This window comes from Rana temporaria, chromosome 5, assembly GCF_905171775.1.
Source record: "Rana temporaria chromosome 5, aRanTem1.1, whole genome shotgun sequence".
NCBI lineage: Eukaryota > Metazoa > Chordata > Amphibia > Anura > Ranidae > Rana > Rana temporaria.
Window position 1 is genome coordinate 233,377,859 of NC_053493.1, and position 22,988 is coordinate 233,400,846.

A 22,988-nucleotide genomic window follows, 5' to 3' on the forward strand; every position below is an offset into this window, starting at 1 on the left:
ATGTTCACACACATCATATCCATATGATTTTGTTTTCACTGACTCATTCATTATAAGGTCTTACTCACTATTGAACTTTAACTTAATGTCCATTCATGTAGCGATTCTCCCATCAATTTATTATTTGATTTTGCTATTTCACAGTTTATTCACTAAAATAGGTCTATTTTGGCTTCACTAATTAATTTATTCCAATAACTTATGCATTTTTGAGTCACTAAATGACCACGGATCAGAGCGCTTCTATATATATATATATATATATATGTACATGTATACACATAATAGAGAATTTTTTTATTATTATAATTATTTCTTATTTTTTAAGTGAGACTATACCTATACATATATGTTGTGGTCTGATTTTGAGAAACTTTATAAGTAATTTTATGGGTATTTCTATTTTTATATATTTGTTTATCTTCATTGTCATTTCATTTTGATTTTCATTTATACACAGGTTTTTCACAAGTCAATCTGTGTTTTTTACGCTTTCTCCCTTTTTTACAAAGGGACACACTTGAGGGAGGTTTAACCCATATTTCAGCTGTTTAAAGTGCCGTTTGATTTACTGCTTGATTAACTTAATTGATTCCTCCCTGCTGTAGGCAGGGCTTTTCATCACATGATTGTATGTTTTGTGTATATATTTCATTTGTAGTGTGAACCTTGCTAGCCATGACTAAGCACTGACGCCAGTGTGAAACGTTGGCCATACTGATTTTTGTGGGCTTGCAGTGACTGTATGCACAGTTGAAAATAAAGACATCTCTTTTAAAGAAAATTTTGGAGTGCGGCTGTCCAGCTTTTGTTCTTTTGTTTTTTTGCTATTACCGCATTGCCAGCACCCTGGTGGTTCAACAACCCCTGATCATCACGAGGCTCACCTGGAGCGGTGAGAATTCTGTCTGAATGATGCTCAGAGGTGGGTAGGGGGTGAAACCAAGGAATGGTGCTCGGAGGTGGGTAGGGGGTGAAACCAAGGAATGGTGCTCAGAGGTGGGTAGGGGGTGGAACCAAGGAATGATGCTCGGAGGTGGGTAGGGGGTGAAACCAAGGAGTGGTGCTCGGAGGTGGGTAGGGGGTGAAACCAAGGAATGATGCTCGGAGGTGGGTAGGGGGTGAAACCAAGGAATGATGCTCGGAGGTGGGTAGGGGGTGAAACTAAGGAATGGTGCTCGGAGGTGGGTGAAACCAAGGAATGATGCTCAGAGGTGGGTAGGGGGTGAAACCAAGGAATGGTGCTCGGAGGTGGGTAGGGGGTGAAACCAAGGAATTGTGCTCAGAGGTGAGTAGGGGGTGAAACCAAGGAATGATGCTCGGAGGTGGGTAGGGGGTGAAACCAAGGAATGATGCTCGGAGGTGGGTAGGGGGTGGACACAAGAGGTGACTCCAGAAAGAGGGAGTTCCTGCACCTATTCTCTGAGAAAAAAAGCCCAGGTTATAAGCAATCATTTTTTAAAGAGCATGCTATGAATAAAGACATTTTATTGTAATAAATGTGATGATATTAGTTATACTTATGTAAATACAACAGCCGAATTGGTCTTTTCCAGCTACAAATATGGCCCCACAAGGATTAGCATCTCAGCCATCATACGGCGGGTACATATATGGCAGAGAAGCTGCGTTGGCCATTGATGAAAATCTCAATAGCGATTTCTATGGTGGCAGCTGTACCCACACCAGTGAGGAATGGGAACCTTGGTGGACGGTGGATTTAAAATCCAGAATGAATGTTTCATCCGTCGTCCTAACCATTCGAAGCGATTGCTGCACGCAGAGGTTCTATGGGGCCGAGATCCGCATAGGGGACTCCAAAGATCGAGCCAATCCCAGGTAAGCGTATTTACTAATACTACTCAACAGGATCAGCGTTTCAAGGAATCTAAAGCGGTGCTCCGGGTCATAATCTTTTTTTTTTTTTTTTTGCAATCTTAAACTCATTACACTGAATATTCTGCCAAACATATCAATATTTCAGGATCGGTTCCTAAATCTGTGCAAAAACTTGCTGTATATCTTCTCATCGATCTTCTGGCCGTTTCCATGATGGAAACGGCCAGTTCCTGAAGCCCAGTTCATTTGTCTTCCTGGATTTACTGAGAGAGGTGCATGCTGGGCAGAGGCGGCTCTTTAATTAGGCAAATTAGGCAGTCGCCTAAGGCCTCACACTCACATGGGCCTCACGGCCGTCTAACTTACCCAATGCATTACCCCAGTTTTGAGGGGACCTTAACGTTGCTGTGCTCAGGCAGCGTTAAGATCCCTGACTCAAGAGCAGGGCCGCCAGCGTCCCTAACAACCAGTGAATATAGGAGACACCACCCTTTGTGACGTCAATGAGCCAGCATGCCCTAAGTCAATGATGTCACAAGGGGGCGGGTTCAGCAGGTGAGATCACCGGTTGGCCCCCGCCCCTTAGGTATTAAAGAGCAGGTGCCCATGCCTCCCTGTGCCCATGCCTCACTGTGTCCATACCTCACTGTGTCCATGACGACACTGACGTTTAACATGGGAGTCTATGGAAGGGGTGCTAGGATTTGAAAAATCGGTGCTCCCCAGCCATAGGTCCCCCAGACAACAAACTTTGCACACTTGTAGAGGAGAAATGGGGCTACATGTGTGCCAAGTTTCGGGTCCAGGGGACCTATGATCGACACAGCCCCCACAGTTTGTTACACAGACACCTCTCTAACAGTTCTGGACCCTCTGCATGTTACACTGGGGGAGACGTGACATGCCCGCGGGCCGCCGCGGCCCACTGGGCATATGCCCGGTATGCCCTTTGGCCAGTCCAGGCCTGGTGTGAGAGCTGAACTGATGGTGGAGAATTCTGGTAAAAGATACAATGATTTGTTGTGTTTGTCCTCAGATGTGCTCAGATTCCATCCCACCTTGATCCCGGAGACACCTTCTACTTTGACTGTGAAGGAATGGAAGGGCGCTATGTGTCCATTGTTATCCCGAAACGCAAGGAGTGGCTACATATCTGTGAAGTTCAGGTGTTTGCCAAACCCACCGAGAGCCAATCAGAGGACAGAGAAGGTCAGTAACCGCTCCCTATGAAAGGGCTGTTGGACTAAGAGAACATTTTGTATTACTGGACGAGATCCGCGTCGCATGGGGAGTTTCTGTTTAAACTGTAGATACAAACAGTAAGCTGTGATTGTTGCTGTAATATCTGCAGGGTGGGTATAAATCAAGTCATATAATATAAGTCATATAAATTACATGAGTTCTGAGGCTAATTAAATGCAGATAAGGCACCGAGGGCCAGATTCACATAGAACTGCGGCGGCGTAACGTATCGTAGATACGTTACACCGCCGCAAGTTTTCATCGCAAGTGCCTGATTCACAAAGCACTTGCAATGAAAACTACGCCGACTACCACCTTAACCGCTTAAGCCCCGGACCATTTGGCTGGCCAAAGACCAGAGCACTTTTTGCGATTCGCCACTGCATCGCTTTAACTGACAACGGTGTGGTCGTGCTACGTGTTTTCCAAACAAAATTGACATCCACAGGTCAGAAGGAGGTCAGCCACAGGTCAGAAGGAGATCAGCCACAGGTCAGAAGGATATCAGCCACAGGTCAGAAGGAGGTCAACCACAAGTCAGAAGGATATCAATCACAGGTCAGAAGGTAGTCAACCACAGGTCAGAAGGTAGTCAACCACAGGTCAGAAGGTAGTCAACCACAGGTCAGAAGGGTGTCAATCACAGGTCAGAAGGAGATCAGCCACAGGTCAGAAGGGTGTCAATCACAGGTCAGAAGGAGATCAGCCACAGGTCAGAAGGGGGTCAATCACAGGTCAGAAGGGGGTCAATCACAGGTCAGAAGGGTGTCAATCACAGGTCAGGAGGAGATCAGCCACAGGTCAGAAGGAGATCAGCCACAGGTCAGAAGGGGGTCAATCACAGGTCAGAAGGAGATCAGCCACAGGTCAGAAGGGTGTCAATCACAGGTCAGAAGGAGATCAGCCACAGGTCAGAAGGGGTTCAATCACAGGTCAGAAGGGGGTCAATCACAGGTCAGAAGGGTGTCAATCACAGGTCAGAAGGAGATCAGCCACAGGTCAGAAGGAGATCAGCCACAGGTCAGAAGGGGGTCAATCACAGGTCAGAAGGGGGTCAATCACAGATCAGAAGGAGTTGAACCACAGGTCAGAAGGAGGTCAACCAAAGGTCAGAAGGAGGTCAACCACAGGTGCACCTGTCTTCGAATTCTGAATGATCACAGAAGCATCTCAAACTGATGTCATTGATGCCACGGAAACAAGCCCTGGTCACAGTGGCAAGCAGTAGGTGTGTAGAAAGATTTTGTTACAGTGTATCAGTTAGCAGTGAGTTCCTCATGGAAGACATAGGGAGGGCTCTGGAAAAGGAAGCAGCTTTAGTGAGTGCCACCATGGGACAGCAACACCCTCCAGAAGTCAGTCCATGTGTGGTGGGACAGCGACGTTTCCCAGAAGTCTCTCCATGTGTGGTGCGACAGCGACGTCCTCCAGAAGACTCTCCATGTGTGGTGGGACAGCAATGTTTCCCAGAAGTCTCTCCATGTGTGGTGGAACAGCGACGTTTCCCAGAAGTCTCTCCATGTGTGGTGGGACAGTGACGTCCTACAAAAGTCTCTCCATGTGTGGTGGGACAGCGACGTCCTACAAAAGTCTCTCCATGTGTGGTGGGACAGCGATGTCCTACAAAAGTCTCTCCATGTGTGGTGGGACAGCGACATTCCCCAGAGGTCTCTGCATGTGTGGTGGGACAGCGACATCCTCCAGAAGTCTCTCCATGTGTGGTGGGACAGCAACGTCCTCCAGAAGTCTCTCAATGTGTGGTGGGACAGCGACATTCCCCAGAAGTCTCTCCATGTGTGGTGGGACAGCGACGTCCTCCAGAAGTCTCTCCATGTGCCACCTAATGACATTTCGGGGGATTCCTGCATCGGATAACCTCTGTTAATATGAAAAAAGTGGTTGCCCTGGTATCTAAGCTTTGATACACATTTTCATTAGAGTTTTACTGTTGAAAGGGATACATATGATCATCAGGGAAATTTGTGACATATATATATAAATATACAGTATAGCTCTGAATAAAGCATATTACAAAATGTTTCTTTTTTTTGTTACATTTCCTCAGTGAAACCAAAAGATGAAGATGGAAATAAAGTATCTAAGTCGAAAGTAGAAACGGGTAAGTGTCTGGTTTAAGTAGTGCAAATAAGGCCTTCTGAGCAATTGTTACCTGCGAGTCATGTGCCCGCTTGGTTCTCTAATGCCGCGTACAGACGATCGGACATTCCGACAACAAAACCGTGGATTTTTTTCAGACAGAATGTTGGCTCAAACTTGTGTTGCATACACACGGTCACACAAATGTTGTCGGAAATTCCAAACGTCAAGAACGCAGTGACGTACAAGACGTACGATGAGCCCCAAAAATGAAGTTCGGGAGCCAATGACTGCGCTGCTATCAATCATCCAATGAAGCCCGGGCCGAGAAGCCAGCGTGTTCACGACGTGGGACTTTTTGAGGGCTCAGATAAGTAAACGGGGGCTGGGGGGGCTTGTAAGCGTTGGATGTTTTTTCACCCTAATGCATAAGATGCGATTCTCCGCTGTGCAGCGGGCGTGCCTCTGGCGGTGCTCGCTCTAGTGGCTCTCCTGGGCAAAGCCTTAAATGTCCTCGCCCAGGAGAGCCATTCTGCAGCAGTATATCTGCGTGAGCTGGTCGGAACCGGTTAATATCACTATAAAAGTCGGTCTGAGGGCACTTCTAATAAGCTAAGAAGATACTTAATCGATAATGTTGATACCAGACTCTGGTCTCTTCTGTGGCCCAATTTCCACAAGAGGTAAAGTAAAATTGTGGGCAGAGGGTTTTTGAGCTTCTTTGCTGATCCTAGTGTTCTGGTAAAGGGGATCCATAAATCTAACCCCACAGAGTCCTAAACCTGCAGGTAACCCAGAAGAAGGTAGAAACTCTTATAAAGAATGGTCTAAAATGCCCAAGAAATTAAACAAATCCTTCCTGATCCCTCCTGAGGCAATCCGTTGTCTCCTTACAATAATCGGTCTTCTGATTATTTTTCAGTTTTTGCAAAAGAAATTATACTGTCCAAGGTATCTCTGTCCAGTACAAAGACCAACGCTGAGGTGAAGCCACCACAAGATCCAACCAAGTGTGCCATAACCGAAGAGGAGTACGAGCCATGGTGGAGAACAGATCTTCGTAAAACCTATACAATTCACTCCGTGGCACTGACCAATAGAGGTGGTTCTGATCTCACCGGGGCCGAGATTCGTGTCGGACACAATGGCTCGGACTGGAAGAATAGCAGCATGTGAGAACCTGTTTTTTTGCTTAGTTTAGTACATTCATTGACCAGATTACATGAAGTGTTAGGGCTTGCTTAACCGCTTAATAACCAGCCGCCATCGTTATACTGCGGCAGGTTGGCTCTCCTGGACGGATAACCGTAGATGTACATCAGGCAATTTAAGAGCGATGCCGGAGCTGATGCGTGTGGCCGGTGGCCGCGATGCCCGCCGGCCACCCGCGATCGCTCCACCGAGAGCCAGAATGGGGATCTGTCAATGTAAACAGACAGATCCCCGTTCTGACAGGGCAGCCGCCGTTGTTATACTGCGGCTGGTTGGTTCTCCTAGGCTAATCACCCTAGGTGTACGTTGGCCGCTTTAAGAATGATAGGAGTGTATGCCCGCTGCGCGATGCCAGAGCCGATGCGTGTAGCTGGCAGCCGCGATGCCTGCTGACCACCCGCAAATGCTGCACAGAGAGCCAGAACAGGGATCTGTCAATGTAAACAGACAGATCCCCGTTCTGACAGGGCAGTAGAGAGATCTGCTGTTCCTTGTGATTAGGAACAGAGATCTCTTTCCTCCTCCAGTCAGTCCCCTCCCCCCACAGTTAGAATCGACTCCCAGGGAAACATTTAACCCCTTGATTGCCCCCTAGTGTTAACCCCTTCCCTGCCAGTGTCATTTATACAGTAATCAGTGCATTTTTATAACATTGATTGCTGTATAAATGTCAAAACCAGTCAAAGCTCCTGTCCCTAAATAAAATGATCACCTTACAGTCCTGTTCATATGTTGCGTTTGCTTCGCTTCAAAAATGATCCCGCTGTTGCTTTCCTTGTGCTCCAAAGAATCTCTAAATCCTCCAAAGAAGTACTGTATATGACATCACTCACTTACAACACCTGCAGCTTCTGAGGGGCTTTTTATTCATCTTTTAGCTTTGCTTTGTTTTGGAGGTATTGCAAGTATGAGATATCCCAGGATGCACTGGGAAACCAACAATCGAACTGGAAAGAGTTCAGGAGTGCATTACATAATAGGGTTCAGAGGTGCGCTATGTACAGAGCGCAGTTTCAAGGGTATCCTGTGCACAGAGCTCAGGGGTGCATTGTATACAGAGTGCAGGGTTTAGGGGAGAGCTACATACTGTACAAAGTGCAGGGTTTAGGGGTGTGCTATATACTGTACAAAGTGCAGGGTTTGGGGGTACAATACATACTGTACAAAGTGCAGGGTTTAGTGGGGTGCGCTAAATACTGTACATAGTGCAGGGTTTAGAGGTACACTACATACTGTACAAAGTGCAGGGTTTAGGGGTGCGCTATATACTGTACAAAGTGCAAGGTTTAGGGGTACAATACATACTGTACAAAGTGCAGGGTTTAGGGGTGCGCTACATACTGTACATAGTGCAGGGTTTAGGGGTACAATACATACTGTACAAAGTGCATTATTGCATCTCTGCTCTCTCCTATCTGGCCCGCCTCTAGTACCTCCCTGAAAAACTGAGTACATGGTGCCACATGACAAGGCCTGGCCGGCCAGATTCGACCCGCAGGCCTTTTAGCGGCTGCCAAATTTTGACAAGTCCCCCCCCCCCCCACAGACCTGCACATCCACCAGTCTCCTACATTGGAGAATCAGGTAACTTTGTGGGACATTTTGGTGGTCACCCCAAATATTGTCAAGAGTCGAGTATCGCAAGTTATTTATTACGTGTCACGTACTTTGGTCGGAGGCCGACGTGATGAGAGGGCTCTCCTTGTGGCTGAGTGCAGAGCACCCCTGAAGGTGGTGACAGTAGATTTTGTGCCCAAGAAAGCGCAGGTTGCCAACGGTCTTGAAGGGACTCCTTCTGAAGGCAGAGCCAGACCAGGATGACGGTAGGCTTAATGATACTTAGATGAGCAGGTAGGTCTGAGCAGCAGACTAGAGCTGAAGGCCTAATAGGGAGTCGGCTGGTGCTACATCGGTCGGGGGGACAGACGGACCTGACCACGGCCCCCCCGTCGCTCCAGCCCCGCCACAGTGCACCATACCCACACCCCCCTGGTTGCTGGCTCACTTAGGGAGGAGGAGAGCGGTTCTCCTCTGTGTTTGCATCCATGGGCCGCGGCTTCCCCCAAGTCCGCCTCCTCTATGTCCCGGCCTCTATGTGAGTGAGAACTTGTATAGCGCTACAAATGCGAACTGAATCGCCTCAAGGCACTTTGTCCCATTTCGTCCAGGTCCTTCAGAAGAGGTGGGTCTTAAGTTTTTTCCTGAAGGCCCGATGGTTTTCTTCCATGCAAATGTTCGTGGGCCCCCTCTGTCTTCTCCTCCTGGTTAATCAGGACTTCTCCTCCTGGCTAATGGGGTCTTTGGACTCACGGCCAATGGGGTCTCAGGAGCCGCTTCCTGATTGGCCATAGAGGAGAAACAGGAAGACATTAGCGAATATAAATTTGCTAACGTCACACAAGTGGGTGGGCTCGGGGGTACAGTGTTCTGCGCCCCCCGAGCCCACCATTTTTTTAAGCCAATTAGAGCCCCAGGCTCTAATCATGTGTTTTCTAAAAAAAAAAACCTGTATTGAAATTCTGCAATAGGGGCCGCCACTGGTGCCAGGGTCATACACAGAGGATCAGAAGCAAAAGTGAGGAACAAGCTGGGGCCGTACACTGGGAGCTAGCAGAAGCAGAGTCTGTAAGAGAAAGCTGAGGTCAGAGCCAGGCGAGAAGCTGAAGACCGGGAACAAGCCGAGTTGGTCATTCAAGAGTATAGAGCATACGGGAACACAGGATACAGGAAGCAGATGAAAAACCAGCAAGGCGTCAGCAAGTAGCGCACGCTGAGTGCCCCATCACACACGAACATTAGCCAAACATTCTTGCGCCAACATATGCCACATCTGCCAGGTCTACGCCTATTCAGATGTGTCCCAAAAATCCATTGGGCTTCTAACTTCCCGTTTGAGCTCACAACAAAGCTTCTCTGATATACTTACCTGCCCGGATCTTTATATATATCATAAACTTTAAGGCCCGGATTCACAGACAGCGGCGCACATTTATGCCGCCATAGCGTATCTCCTGTACGCTACGCCGACGCAGCGCAGAGAGGGAAGCATTGAATTCACAAAGCCAATGCTTCCAAAACTGCGCTGGGTTTCCAAGGCGTGAGTCGGCGTAAGTGGAAGTGGGCGTGAGCCATGCTAATGAGGCGTGACCTCATGCAAATGATGGGCCCGAGCGCCAGACAGATACGTATCACCAACTGCGCATGCACCGGGACGTGGACACATCGTTCTGCGCATGCTCAGAACCACGTCGGAACAACTGCCTAAGATACGCCAGATCACTGCCTACGGCGTGAACGTACTCTACGCCCAGCCATATTCACGTCCAACGTAAACTACGTAAAATACGCTGGCTTGTGTTCCCTGGGGCAGACCTTTGCATGTCTGCTGCTGGGTTACACCTGCTTTATGGGGCTTAACTTTACGCCGGACGTACAACTTACGCGCACATCGCGTAGCCTGCGTCGGGCGCACGTACGTTCGTGAATCGCCGTATCTTCCTCATTTGCACAATTTAAATAGAAAATCAATGGGAGCGCCACATGCGTCCAGCGTAAATATGCGCCCACTCTACGCCGGCGTAGGCAAGTTACGTCGGTGGAATTAAGCCTGTTTTTAGGCGTATCTTAGTTTTGTGGGCCCGGTATCTCGAGATACGTCAGCGCAAGTGCTGTGTGAATCCGGGCCTAAATATTTACGGATTAAATGTTAATCCTGGAAATTAGTTTTCTATTATAATGACCGTCTCCGGAACCCCCCCCCCCACTTCTACAGGAAAGTTTCTGCAATATAAAATGTATTATTAGTGGGCCATTAGACAATATGTTGCCATTTGTTGCTGATTATTATGTTTCATTGAGCTTTGGTTGAATTAATCTAAGCAGTGAGGACCTGTCCTTTAAGTTTATCTAAACATCCCATTGTGTTTTAACTTCTTAGGTGGTAGCCCTACCTTGGTTGGAGATGACGAGTTCCAGCAGCCAAGTCATGGAGGTAATTAGTGTTGCTCACGAATATTCGCATTGCGAATATTCGACTCGAATATAGCATATTCGAGAAATCGCGCTATATTTCGAAATTCGCGGTGAATATTCGCAATTCCGAATATTCGATTTTTTACAATTTTTTTTTTGAATCAGATCACATCCTAGATATCTCCATCGACGTCTAAAAGCATTGCTGGTATCATTAGAGACCCTGGGCCGAGTAGCTGAAGCGTTCATTGAATTTTCCAGAAAGATCGCAATGCGATTATTCGGCAAACGCAATATCGCGCGATTATTTTCCTCGCCCCGATCTTCCGCATCAGAGCGATTTTTACAGTTTCATTTTTAAAACAGATCACATCCTAGTGATCTCCATAGACGTCTGAAAGCATTGCTGGTATGATTAGAGCCATTGGGCCGAGTAGCTGAAGCGATCATTTTATATTGCCGAATATTCGCAATGCGAATATTCGGCAATAGGAATATTGCGCGATTATTTGCTCCGCCCTTTTGCATCAGAGCCAATCAGAGTTCTCCTTCCACACTCGTCACAGGTTAGCAACCAATAGGAACCTGCCTGCATGGACATTATATAAGCTCACTCCCAGCACCATTTCATTGCAGATTCAGAAGCTTGCTATAGAGTGTGGAGGCTGTTTCTGTGTTCCTGGTTTCCTGGTTTCCTGTGTCTTTGTTCTTGATTGATTTAGATCATCACCAGCATTGCTATTTAGTGATTCCAGTGGATCTTTTCCAGTATATCAACTGCTTTTTTCAAAGCAATAGACCCAAGAGCTTTTTTCAAAGCTACGTTTTGTGCTGTTTTGTGCTGTTTTTTTCATTTGTGTTACTGTTTGATCCTGCAATCCTCCCTGTTCAGTTATATTTGCAAGAGATTTCAGAACACATATTGATCTGAGCTTTATAAAAGAGCTTTTCTAAAAGCTAAGTTTTGTTCATCTTGTGTTACTGTTAGATCTTGCAGGTTCGCTGTTCAGTGATATTTGATAGGCATCTCAGTTCAAATTTTGTTTAGTTTTCCCTAAAGAGCTTTTATAAAAGCTAAGTTTTGTGTTCAGTTTAGTTAAATTTTGTGTAGTAAGTGTACACACTGTTAGTGTACATTTATTTCATCTAGCTTAGCTTAGTGTGTGTTTAGTGTCTGTGTTTTGTGTTTAAAAAAAAAAAAAAAAAAAAAGTTAGTGTTTGTTTAGTGCTTTTTTTTTTTTTCTTTAATTTTGTAGTCCTTGTCTGGTGTACTACTTTTCTTATAGTTTAGTAGCTGTCTGTGTACGTCTTTGTCTGCGTGCCTGTCTTGTAAAAAAAACACAAAAACACATTTTGTTCACATTTTCCCCCCCAATAAAGTTTAACCCCCCCACACACATATCAGCAATTATGAGCGGCATCCGTGGCCGTGGCAGTAGGGGTAGGGGAGTTACTCCCAGTGCTGGATCGCTGCCAGCACGGGGTACCTCTCGTGCCCCTACTAGTGGTAGAGGATCGGGTGCAAGGGGAGTACGCCTGATCCGGGAGTTCTTCCCATCGGGCAGCCGCCCGATATTGCCATCTCAGGCTCAAGTAGTGGTGGACTACATGGGGCACAGCAGTGCCACTGAGTCGTCGGTCCCGACTCACAGTAGTACCACCATTACACCGTTGCCTGTACTACCCCCCCCCAGCCCCCAAGAGTCCAGCATCTTACTGTTCGACAGCGACAGTGATAGGGATCTCTTGGGGGAGGCCATGCATCAGGCAGACCTCCAGCTCTGTCCTGATGGTCAGGACCTTTTTGAAGGGATGGATGAGGAGGATGGGATACCTGCTGGCAGTATCCCAGAGACATCCCTTCAAACTGGTGCTGCTGTTTTGGTGCAAGAAACAGCAGCACCTAGTCAGACCCAGGCGTGGGTGAGGGGACAGCGGAGCCAGGCTAGAGGCTCCATGTCACGTGGTTCCCTCAGACCAACACATCTCAGCCCTTGGTCTGACATCTCTGGGGGCGAAGAGGGTGACCCATCATGGTTGCCATCTGACGCGTCGGCTCACTACGTCAGTGACGACGGGGAAGGTAGGCACCCTGGTGAAACGGTGCGCCAGGTCACCACCAGGGAGACCATCGTCAGGGTCTCCACTGGTGATGGCAGCAGGAGGTGTCAGGAGGAGGAGCAGCAGCAGCAGCAGCAGCAGCAGGCAGCTCCACCTGTGCGCACCGAATCCCAGCAGGTGCAAGTAAGCGTCACCCCATCTGACAGGAGGGCGGTGCTGAAGTCACCTGTCTGGAATTTCTTTACCCTGGTGGCAGACAACCCTACCGTGGCCATCTGCCGGATTTGTAAAGTGAGGGTGAAGAGAGGGAAGTGTTTGGCTCGGGTGGGTACCACAGCCCTGAACCAGCACCTCAGGATAAACCACTGGGCGTTGTATGAGGAGATGAAGCGTGGTGGTGGTAGCAGCGCCACCACCACAAGTGAGCAGGGTACAGCAGCCCCTGCCACATCTTCATCTGTTTCCAGCAGGTCATGCCCCCCCGCTCCCTCTAGTAGAGGTACTGGTACCGGCAGCCAGACCTCTACTTCCACAGCACCCTCCACGTCTGTGTCCCGCACTGCCGTCCGGCGCCAGGCGTCGATTTCAGACGCCTTTGACCGCACCACTCCCTTCCCCCCTGGAGACCGACGTGTGCGTTCCCTCAATGGGCTCCTGGCAAGGGTTATTGCCCAACATCTGCTGCCCTTCAACATAGTTGACAGCAACCCCTTCAGGCAGATGTTGGAGCAGGCCCAACCCCAATGGCGTGTCCCCAGCCGCCATTTCTTTGCCAGGACTGGTGTCCCTGCCCTACACCAGCACATTGTTCAGAATGTAACCCTGTCGCTGGATCACGCTGTCAGCGACAGGGTTCATCTGACAATGGATGGCTGGACCAGCAGGCATGGGCAGGGACGCTACATCAGCTTCACGGCCCATTGGGTTTCCCTCCGAGGCGTCGGTGAGGGATCGTCGGCAACCGATCTTGTGGTGCCGCCCCGGGGTGTCCAGGGGAGAACTGCTGGTCTCCCTCAAGCCACTGTCTCCGCAGCTGCTGAGCCTCCCAGCAAGCGCCCCCGTAGCTACTCAAGTGTGGGGCACGTGCGCTGTCAGGCCGTGCTCCAGCTTGTTAGTTTAGGGGACCGGAGACACACTGCAGAAGAAGTGCTGAAAGCACTTCAAGCTCAGGTCCAGAAGTGGCTGACACCCCGAAGGCTCCAGCCAGGTATGGTTGTCTGCGATAACGGCAGCAACCTACTCGCCGCCCTCCATGCTGGCAGTCTGACGCACGTGCCCTGTCTGGCACATGTCCTCAACCTGGTGGTGCAGAAGTTCCTGCGCACTTATCCAGGGTTGAGTGACATTGTGGCAAAGGCGCGTAGGATTGCCAGCCACTTCAGGCGCTCCCCAACCGCTACCGCGTCCCTGTCCAAATTGCAGCGGAAGTACAATCTGCCCCTTCACAGGCTGATTGTGGACAGTGTGACGCGGTGGAACTCCACCCTCCACATGCTGAAGAGGTTGTGGGAGCAGCAAAGGGCGGTGAGGGAGTACCTGATGGAACTAGGCACTCAGAGGGCTTCACCACAACTCCCTTTCATCGCCTGTGCGCAGTGGGGGCAGATAAACCAGGTCTGCCAAGTGTTGTCCTCCTTCGAGCAGGCGACCAAGATGGTCAGCAGTGAGCAAATTGGCCTCAATAGCGTGCTGCCAATACTGTTCATGCTGGAGAGGACACTAGATCGCCTGCTCGAGGCTGGGGAGAGTGCCTTGGTGGAGCAGGAGGAGTCAGCAATGCTCCACCGAGACCAGGGCCAGGACCAGGAGGAGGAGGAGGAGGAGGAGGATGATGATGAAGAGGAGGAGGAGGTGGTTGCTGGTGTCGTCCCGGAGTCAGGGCCTGGTCAGGAGGGAGAGCCGGTGTTGGGGGCACCGATAGTCCGGGGGTTGGGCATGTCTGAGTTTGACCAGCAGCGCCTCAGGGAAGAAGAGTCGCACCTCATTCACCTGGCCAGCATTGAGGAGTCACAGCGGGCTGTGCTCTTCCCCATGGCTGCCCACATGCTCAGATGCCTCAGGAGGGACCCCCGGGTTAAGACCATCAAGACGAGGGATGATTTCTGGATGGCCACCCTTTTGGATCCCAGGTGCAAGGGGAAACTGGAGCAGTTCATCCCAGCCAGCCGGAGGCAGCACCGGATGGAGGAACTGCAGGCAGCCATTGTCAGACGGTTGGAGCAGGCAACTCCCCGGCCTCCAGTTGTCCCCCCTCATCTCACCCAGCAGGTGGCTGCACCCAGCTGCAGCCGAGCAGGGGACCTAATGGAAGAGATGAGGATGTTCTTCCAAACCGAGCGACCCAGTACCACCACCAGCAGCAGCAGCAGCAGTCACCACCAGCGGCTGGCCCACATGGTGGCAGACTACATGGCGTCCGTCGGTGCTTCTGACAGTATGAGCACCGACGACCCCATGGAGTACTGGGTTGCCAGATTGGACACCTGCCGCGAGCTCGCTCAGTATGCGCTGGAGTTATTGTCTTGCCCCCCCTCCAGCGTACTATCTGAGCGGACATTCAGCGCGGCAGGTGGGGTGGTCACGGACAAGAGGACCCGTCTGTCCACAGAGTCCGTGGACAGACTCACATTCATAAAGATGAATGAGTCCTGGATCGGCGGTGACTTTCTGGCACCCGTCGTCGGTTCAGGGCGCTGAAGGGTCCCTTGCCATGCATTCCCTGATGAAGCCCCGGACCTGATGTATTTACAGTGCTGAATATAACTATTTCAACATCAGAGAAAATCAATGTTAATATTTGGTACAGTAGGCTTTCTTTGCAATTACAGCGGTCAAAAATTTCTTGTAGTTTTACACCAGCTTTGCACACACTGGAGGAGGGATTTTGGCCCACTCCTCCACACAGATCTTCTCTACATCAGTCATGTTTCTGGGCTATCGCTGAGAAACACGGAGTTTGAGCTCCCTCCAAAGATTCTCTATTGGGTTTAGGTCTGGAGACTGGCTAGGCCACGCCAGAACCTTGATATGCTCCTTACAGAGCCAATCCTTGGTTATCCTGGCTGTGTGCTTTGGGTCATTCTCATGTTGGAAGACCCAGCCTCGACCCATCTTCAAAGCTCTAACTCAGGGAAGGAGGTTGTTGCCCAAAATCTTGCAATACATGGCCCCGGTCATCCTCTCCTTAATACAGTGCAGTCACCCTGTCCCATGTGCAGAAAAACACCACCAAAGCATGATGCTACCACCCCCATGCTTCACATTAGGGATGGCGTTCTTGGCATGGTACTCATCATTATTCTTCCTCCGAACACGGTTAGTGAAATTATGATCAAAAAATTATATTATAGTCTCATCTGACCACATGATTTTCTCCCATGACTCCTTTGGATCAGTCAAGACAATTATGTCAGCAGTTATTTCACACCCTATATACTCTTATTAAGACTGCTGTACATCATGGCAACTCCTGCCCATGTGATATGACTCTGTATCAACTACTACTGTTAATACTACTACTGCTGCTGCTTCTGCTGCTGCTGCCCAGTCAATACACCTATGTCAGCAGTTATTTGACACTCTATATACTCCTATTCCTACTGCTGTTCATGATGGCACCTCCTGCCCATGTGATATGACTCTGTATCAACTACTACTGTTAATACTACTGCTGCTTCTGCTGCTGCTGCCCAGTCAAGACACCTATGTCAGCAGTTATTTGACACTCTATATACTCCTATTCCTACTGCTGTTCATGATGGCACCTCCTGCCCATGTGATATGACTCTGTATCAACTACTACTGTTAATACTACTGCTGCTTCTGCTGCTGCTGCCCAGTCAAGACACCTATGTCAGCAGTTATTTGACACTCTATATACTCCTATTCCTACTGCTGTTCATCATGGCACCTCCTGCCCATGTGATATGACTCTGTATCAACTACTACTGTTAATACTACTGCTGCTGCTTCTGCTGCTGCTGCTGCCCAGTCAAGACACCTATGTCAGCAGTTATTTGACACTCTATATACTCCTATTCCTACTGCTGTTCATGATGGCACCTCCTGCCCATGTGATATGACTCTGTATCAACTACTACTGTTAATACTACTGCTGCTTCTGCTGCTGCTGCCCAGTCAAGACACCTATGTCAGCAGTTATTTGACACTCTATATACTCCTATTCCTACTGCTGTTCATGATGGCACCTCCTACCCATGTGATATGACTCTGTATCAACTACTACTGTTAATACTACTGCTGCTTCTGCTGCTGCTGCCCAGTCAAGACACCTATGTCAGCAGTTATTTGACACTCTATATACTCCTATTCCTACTGCTGTTCATCATGGCACCTCCTGCCCATGTGATATGACTCTGTATCAACTACTACTGTTAATACTACTGCTGCTGCTTCTGCTGCTGCTGCTGCCCAGTCAAGACACCTATGTCAGCAGTTATTTGACACTCTATATACTCCTATTCCTACTGCTGTTCATCATGGCACCTCCTGCCCATGTGATATGACTCTGTATCAACTACTACTGTTAATACTACTGCTGCTGCTTCTGCTGCTGCTGCTGCCCAGTCAAGACACCTATGTCAGCAGTTATTTGACACTCTATATACTCCTATTCCTACTGCTGTTCATGATGGCACCTCCTGCCCATGTGATATGACTCTGTATCAACTACTACTGTTAATACTACTGCTGCTTCTGCTGCTGCTGCCCAGTCAAGACACCTATGTCAGCAGTTATTTGACACTCTATATACTCCTATTCCTACTGCTGTTCATCATGGCACCTCCTGCCCATGTGATATGACTCTGTATCAACTACTACTGTTAATACTACTGCTGCTTCTGCTGCTGCTGCCCAGTCAATACACCTATGTCAGCAGTTATTTGACACTCTATATACTCCTATTCCTACTGCTGTTCATCATGGCACCTCCTGCCCATGTGATATGACTCTGTATCAACTACTACTGTTAATACTACTGCTGCTTCTGCTGCTGCTGCCCAGTCAATACACCTATGTCAGCAGTTATTTGACACTCTATATACTCCTATTCCTACTGCTGTTCATCATGGCACCTCCTGCCCATGTGATATGACTCTGTATCAACTACTACTGTTAATACTACTGCTGCTGCTTCTGCTGCTGCTGCTGCCCAGTCAAGACACCTATGTCAGCAGTTATTTGACACTCTATATACTCCTATTCCTACTGCTGTTCATGATGGCACCTCCTGCCCATGTGATATGACTCTGTATCAACTACTACTGTTAATACTACTGCTGCTTCTGCTGCTGCTGCCCAGTCAAGACACCTATGTCAGCAGTTATTTGACACTCTATATACTCCTATTCCTACTGCTGTTCATGATGGCACCTCCTACCCATGTGATATGACTCTGTATCAACTACTACTGTTAATACTACTGCTGCTTCTGCTGCTGCTGCCCAGTCAATACACCTATGTCAGCAGTTATTTGACACTCTATATACTCCTATTCCTACTGCTGTTCATCATGGCACCTCCTGCCCATGTGATATGACTCTGTATCAACTACTACTGTTAATACTACTGCTGCTGCTTCTGCTGCTGCTGCTGCCCAGTCAAGACACCTATGTCAGCAGTTATTTGACACTCTATATACTCCTATTCCTACTGCTGTTCATCATGGCACCTCCTGCCCATGTGATATGACTCTGTATCAACTACTACTGTTAATACTACTGCTGCTGCTTCTGCTGCTGCTGCTGCCCAGTCAAGACACCTATGTCAGCAGTTATTTGACACTCTATATACTCCTATTCCTACTGCTGTTCATGATGGCACCTCCTGCCCATGTGATATGACTCTGTATCAACTACTACTGTTAATACTACTGCTGCTTCTGCTGCTGCTGCCCAGTCAAGACACCTATGTCAGCAGTTATTTGACACTCTATATACTCCTATTCCTACTGCTGTTCATCATGGCACCTCCTGCCCATGTGATATGACTCTGTATCAACTACTACTGTTAATACTACTGCTGCTTCTGCTGCTGCTGCCCAGTCAATACACCTATGTCAGCAGTTATTTGACACTCTATATACTCCTATTCCTACTGCTGTTCATGATGGCACCTCCTGCCCATGTGATATGACTCTGTATCAACTACTACTGTTAATACTACTGCTGCTTCTGCTGCTGCTGCCCAGTCAATACACCTATGTCAGCAGTTATTTGACACTCTATATACTCCTATTCCTACTGCTGTTCATGATGGCACCTCCTGCCCATGTGATATGACTCTGTATCAACTACTACTGTTAATACTACTGCTGCTTCTGCTGCTGCTGCCCAGTCAAGACACCTATGTCAGCAGTTATTTGACACTCTATATACTCCTATTCCTACTGCTGTTCATCATGGCACCTCCTGCCCATGTGATATGACTCTGTATCAACTACTACTGTTAATACTGCTACTGCTGCTTCTGCTGCCCAGTCAAGACACCTATGTCAGCAGTTATTTCACACCCTATATACTCTTATTAAGACTGCTGTACATCATGGCACCTCCTGCCCATGTGATATGACTCTGTATCAACTACTACTGTTAATACTACTACTGCTGCTTCTGCTGCCCAGTCAAGACACCTATGTCAGCAGTTATTTCACACCCTATATACTCTTATTAAGACTGCTGTACATCATGGCACCTCCTGCCCATGTGATATGACTCTGTATCAACTACTACTGTTAATACTACTACTGCTGCTTCTGCTGCCCAGTCAAGACACCTATGTCAGCAGTTATTTCACACCCTATATACTCTTATTAAGACTGCTGTACATCATGGCACCTCCTGCCCATGTGATATGACTCTGTATCAACTACTACTGTTAATACTACTACTGCTGCTTCTGCTGCCCAGTCAAGACACCTATGTCAGCAGTTATTTCACACCCTATATACTCTTATTAAGACTGCTGTACATCATGGCACCTCCTGCCCATGTGATATGACTCTGTATCAACTACTACTGTTAATACTACTACTGCTGCTTCTGCTGCCCAGTCAAGACACCTATGTCAGCAGTTATTTCACACCCTATATACTCTTATTAAGACTGCTGTTCATCATGGCACCTCTTGCCCGAGTGATTTGACACTGTATTGTCAATGTCTACTACTACTATTACAGCTCAGTCAAGACACCTGTGTCCCAATTTTTTGGTACACTATTGACTATTATGACCACTACTAATGCTGTAAAGTATTCCCCAAGTGTTTTTATGCTATGTATTACTATTACCACTACTGCTTGTAAATCGTGCCTGTGTGATACTTAGTGGGAATGCTTTAATAAGCATTCCTAGTATGGATACCCGTAAATGTATTAATCTTAATTAGTGTGAATGCTTTAATAAACATTTCCAGTATTGATATCCGTAAATTTAGTAATCTTATTATTCCTTACGTTTTTTGGTTCAGCGTAACTTCGGCATACTTTCAGCTATTGAGACCATTCAACTGTAAAAATGTTCGTCTCTTTCAGCAAATGATGGGACTTGTTCAAGTTTTTTCCTACTTTTTACACTTTTATAAATTTTTAGCTTTTAAGACCCTTTTTTTAACATTGAAGTCAATGAGAACATCCTTTTCCCCTTTGAATTCACATGCCCTGCCAAAAGTTTCAGCTACTTCATACTTTCACTTACAGACACTGAAAAAACTGTAAAGCGGTCACAAAATATTTAGCTATCCGGCTATGACTTTTCAGATAGTTAGCGTTTACAATTTTTTGGTGAAAACGCAATTTACGTTTTGCGAATTTTTCACAAAAATGCGATAGGTTATAATGTAATCCTATGGAGGGGATTTAGAGTCTGTCATGTGACCTTAACATTCTAGATCTTTGTAATTAAAAATATCTTTACAAAAAGGGGAAACAAATTGGTCTCACGCCCACAAGATCTACTTTTCATACACAATTTTTAGATCAAAACGTAGCTATGCTTGTCTGGTTTATGGCAATGTGATCAAGTCTGCGATACGTATTTTAGTTTTAGTTATTGGAGCAACAGCCAGAAATTATGTCTCATAGACTCTCATGTTAAATTATCTAAAAAATGTTGCTGCAGAACTCACAAAGACGCTCTTTTCTAAATCGCAGACATGGCCACATTTTTAAGTTTATCTACATAAATTTCATATCGATGCGTTTACAAGGGCCGTGTATTTCAAACGGTGTAGTCGTTGTATCAATTGCATGTACGTTTGAGGATTTATTAAGCTTTGTTTGGAGGCTTAAATCATGTATTAGATCTGTGAATTAAAAGCGTTTGTAATGTTATTTCTTTCTATAAATCACTTTCCTGACCTCAGTGCAATATTCCTCCTCACTGACCTGGGGAGGAGGGGAAACCTATTGAGGGGGGAGGGGCGACCAGGAAGTCAGCATACGCTATACTTTGCAGATAGAGAAAGAAGCTGTGTGTCCTAAAGATAGTGTAGTGGTTATGGTGAATGTCTTTGGCAAGGGGCTCACCAATTAAGCTATTCAGCATTCCCACTCGCATTTTCCTCAGGAAATGCATTGTCTAGTTATATTATATTTTAATACTCCTGCTGCTGCCTCCATGCTGAGTAAAGCTTCATGACCTCTCTGGCACAGCGGATCCACCAACAGCCTCCGCTACAAGCTACCAGACCGGATCTAAACAGCAAGTGTAACTATAACAATGAACCTTATGTTAAACACTGTTTTGCGGCATTTATACTGCAACCATTGGGCTGTCTGCAAGAGCTCATCTGCATTCTCTCTCTTTCTTGCTCTCCCTCTCTCTCTCTTTGTATATATATATATATTGTTGCTTTTGTTATGTTCATTTTTCAACTGTTTATTTTGTGTTCGTCGTGTCTGTGTCGTGTGCTTTAGTTTGTCCTAGGTTACTGTTAAATAAAATAATAGTATAAAATGTTTTTGCTTATTATGAAGTTAAATGTGTTGATGTTGATTTGTTTGATGTTAAGTTAGATGTGTTGAAAAACCTACAAATCTATCTCAAAAAGAAATGAAACATTTCCAAAAAATAATATTTATTAATAAAAACATAATTTCAGATATAACTCTGATTGAGCTTCTGAAGGCGCTCCAGCTTCTCAATATTTTTTAATTGCTGCTGCTCCAGCAGCACATTTTGCTGAATAAGATAGCGGATCTGGCGCTGATTTGCCTGGATCCTCTGGTGGGTTGTCTTTATCAGCGCGGTCTGCCTCCTCATCTTTCCTGATACTGTTAGGATATAATAAAAAAAAAAATTGGATTTAAAATAACGTTACCAAATAAATAAAATTTTTTTTTTGCTTATTAATCAATCATTATCATGTGTATACACTTGTTATGTGTCTAACACATCCCGGGAGTGCAGAATTATTAGGCAAATGAGTATTTGGACCACATCATCCTCTTTATGCATGTTGTCTTACTCCAAGTTGTATAGGCTCGAAAGCCTACTACAGATTAGGCATATTAGGTAATGTACAACTCTGTAATGAGAAGGTGTGTGGTCTAATGACATCAACACTCTATATCAGGTGTGCATAATTATTAGTCAATTTCCTTTTCTTTGTCAAAATGGGCCAAAAGAAGGATTTGACAGACTCTGAAAAGTCCAAAATAGAGAGATATCTAGCAGAGGGATGCAGCACTCTTAAAGTTGCAAAGCTTCTGAAGCGTGATCATCAAACAAAAGAAGCGTGTGGAAAAACAAAGGTGCAAAATAACTGCCCATGAACTGAGAAAAGTTAAGCGTGCAGCTGCCAAGATGCCACTTGCCACAAGATTGGCCATATTTCAGAGCTGCAACATCACTGGGGTGCCCAAAAGCACAAGGTGTGCAATACCCAGAGACATGGCCAAGGTAAGAAAGGCTGAAAGACGATGACCACTGAACAAGACACACAAGCTGCAACGTCAAGACTGTGCCAATAAATATCTCAAGAAAGATTTTTCTAAGGTTTTATGGACTGCTGAAATGAGAGTGAGTCTTGATGGGCCAGATGGAAGAGCCCGTGGCTGGATTGGTAAAGTGCAGGGAGCTCCAGTCCGACTCAGACGCCAGCAAGGTGGTGGTGGAGTACTGGTTTGGGGTGGTATCATCAAAGATGAGCTTGTGGGGCCTTTTCGAATTGAGGATGGAGTCAAGCTGAACTCCCAGTCCTACTGCCAGATTATGGAAGAGACCTTCTTCAAGCAGTGGTACAGGAAAAAGTCACCATCCTTCAAGAAAAACATGATTTTCATGCAGGACAATGCTCCATCACACGTGTCAAAGTACTCCACAGCGTGGCTGGCAAGAAAGGGTATTAAATAAAAAAAAGTAATGACATGGCCTCCTTGTTCACCTGATCTGAACCCCATTGAGAACCTGTGGTCCATCATCAAATGTGGGATTTACAAGGAGGGAAAACAGTACACCTCTCTGAACAGTGTCTGGGAGGCTGTGGTTGCTGCTGCACGCAATGTTGATGGTGAACAGATCAAAACACTGACAGAATCCATGGAT

At 46.9% G+C, this 22,988-nt stretch overlaps 2 protein-coding genes across 2 annotated transcripts in view; both read left to right on the plus strand.

Annotated features, from left to right (window-relative positions):
- LOC120941210 overlaps nt 1-6,354 on the plus strand; it is a 61,557-nt gene extending 55,203 nt beyond the window's left edge. The window contains exons 18-21 of the mRNA XM_040354513.1: nt 1,557-1,839; nt 2,876-3,048; nt 5,147-5,200; nt 6,101-6,354. Coding sequence (XP_040210447.1) covers nt 1,557-1,839; nt 2,876-3,048; nt 5,147-5,200; nt 6,101-6,354 — 764 coding nt within the window. The remainder of the gene's footprint in view (nt 1-1,556; nt 1,840-2,875; nt 3,049-5,146; nt 5,201-6,100) is intronic.
- Nucleotides 6,355-6,514: 160 nt separating this feature from the next.
- LOC120941211 (pentraxin fusion protein-like) overlaps nt 6,515-22,988 on the plus strand; it is a 55,579-nt gene continuing 39,105 nt past the window's right edge. Inside the window, exons 1-2 of the mRNA XM_040354514.1 lie at nt 6,515-6,539; nt 10,328-10,381. Coding sequence (XP_040210448.1) covers nt 6,515-6,539; nt 10,328-10,381 — 79 coding nt within the window. The remainder of the gene's footprint in view (nt 6,540-10,327; nt 10,382-22,988) is intronic.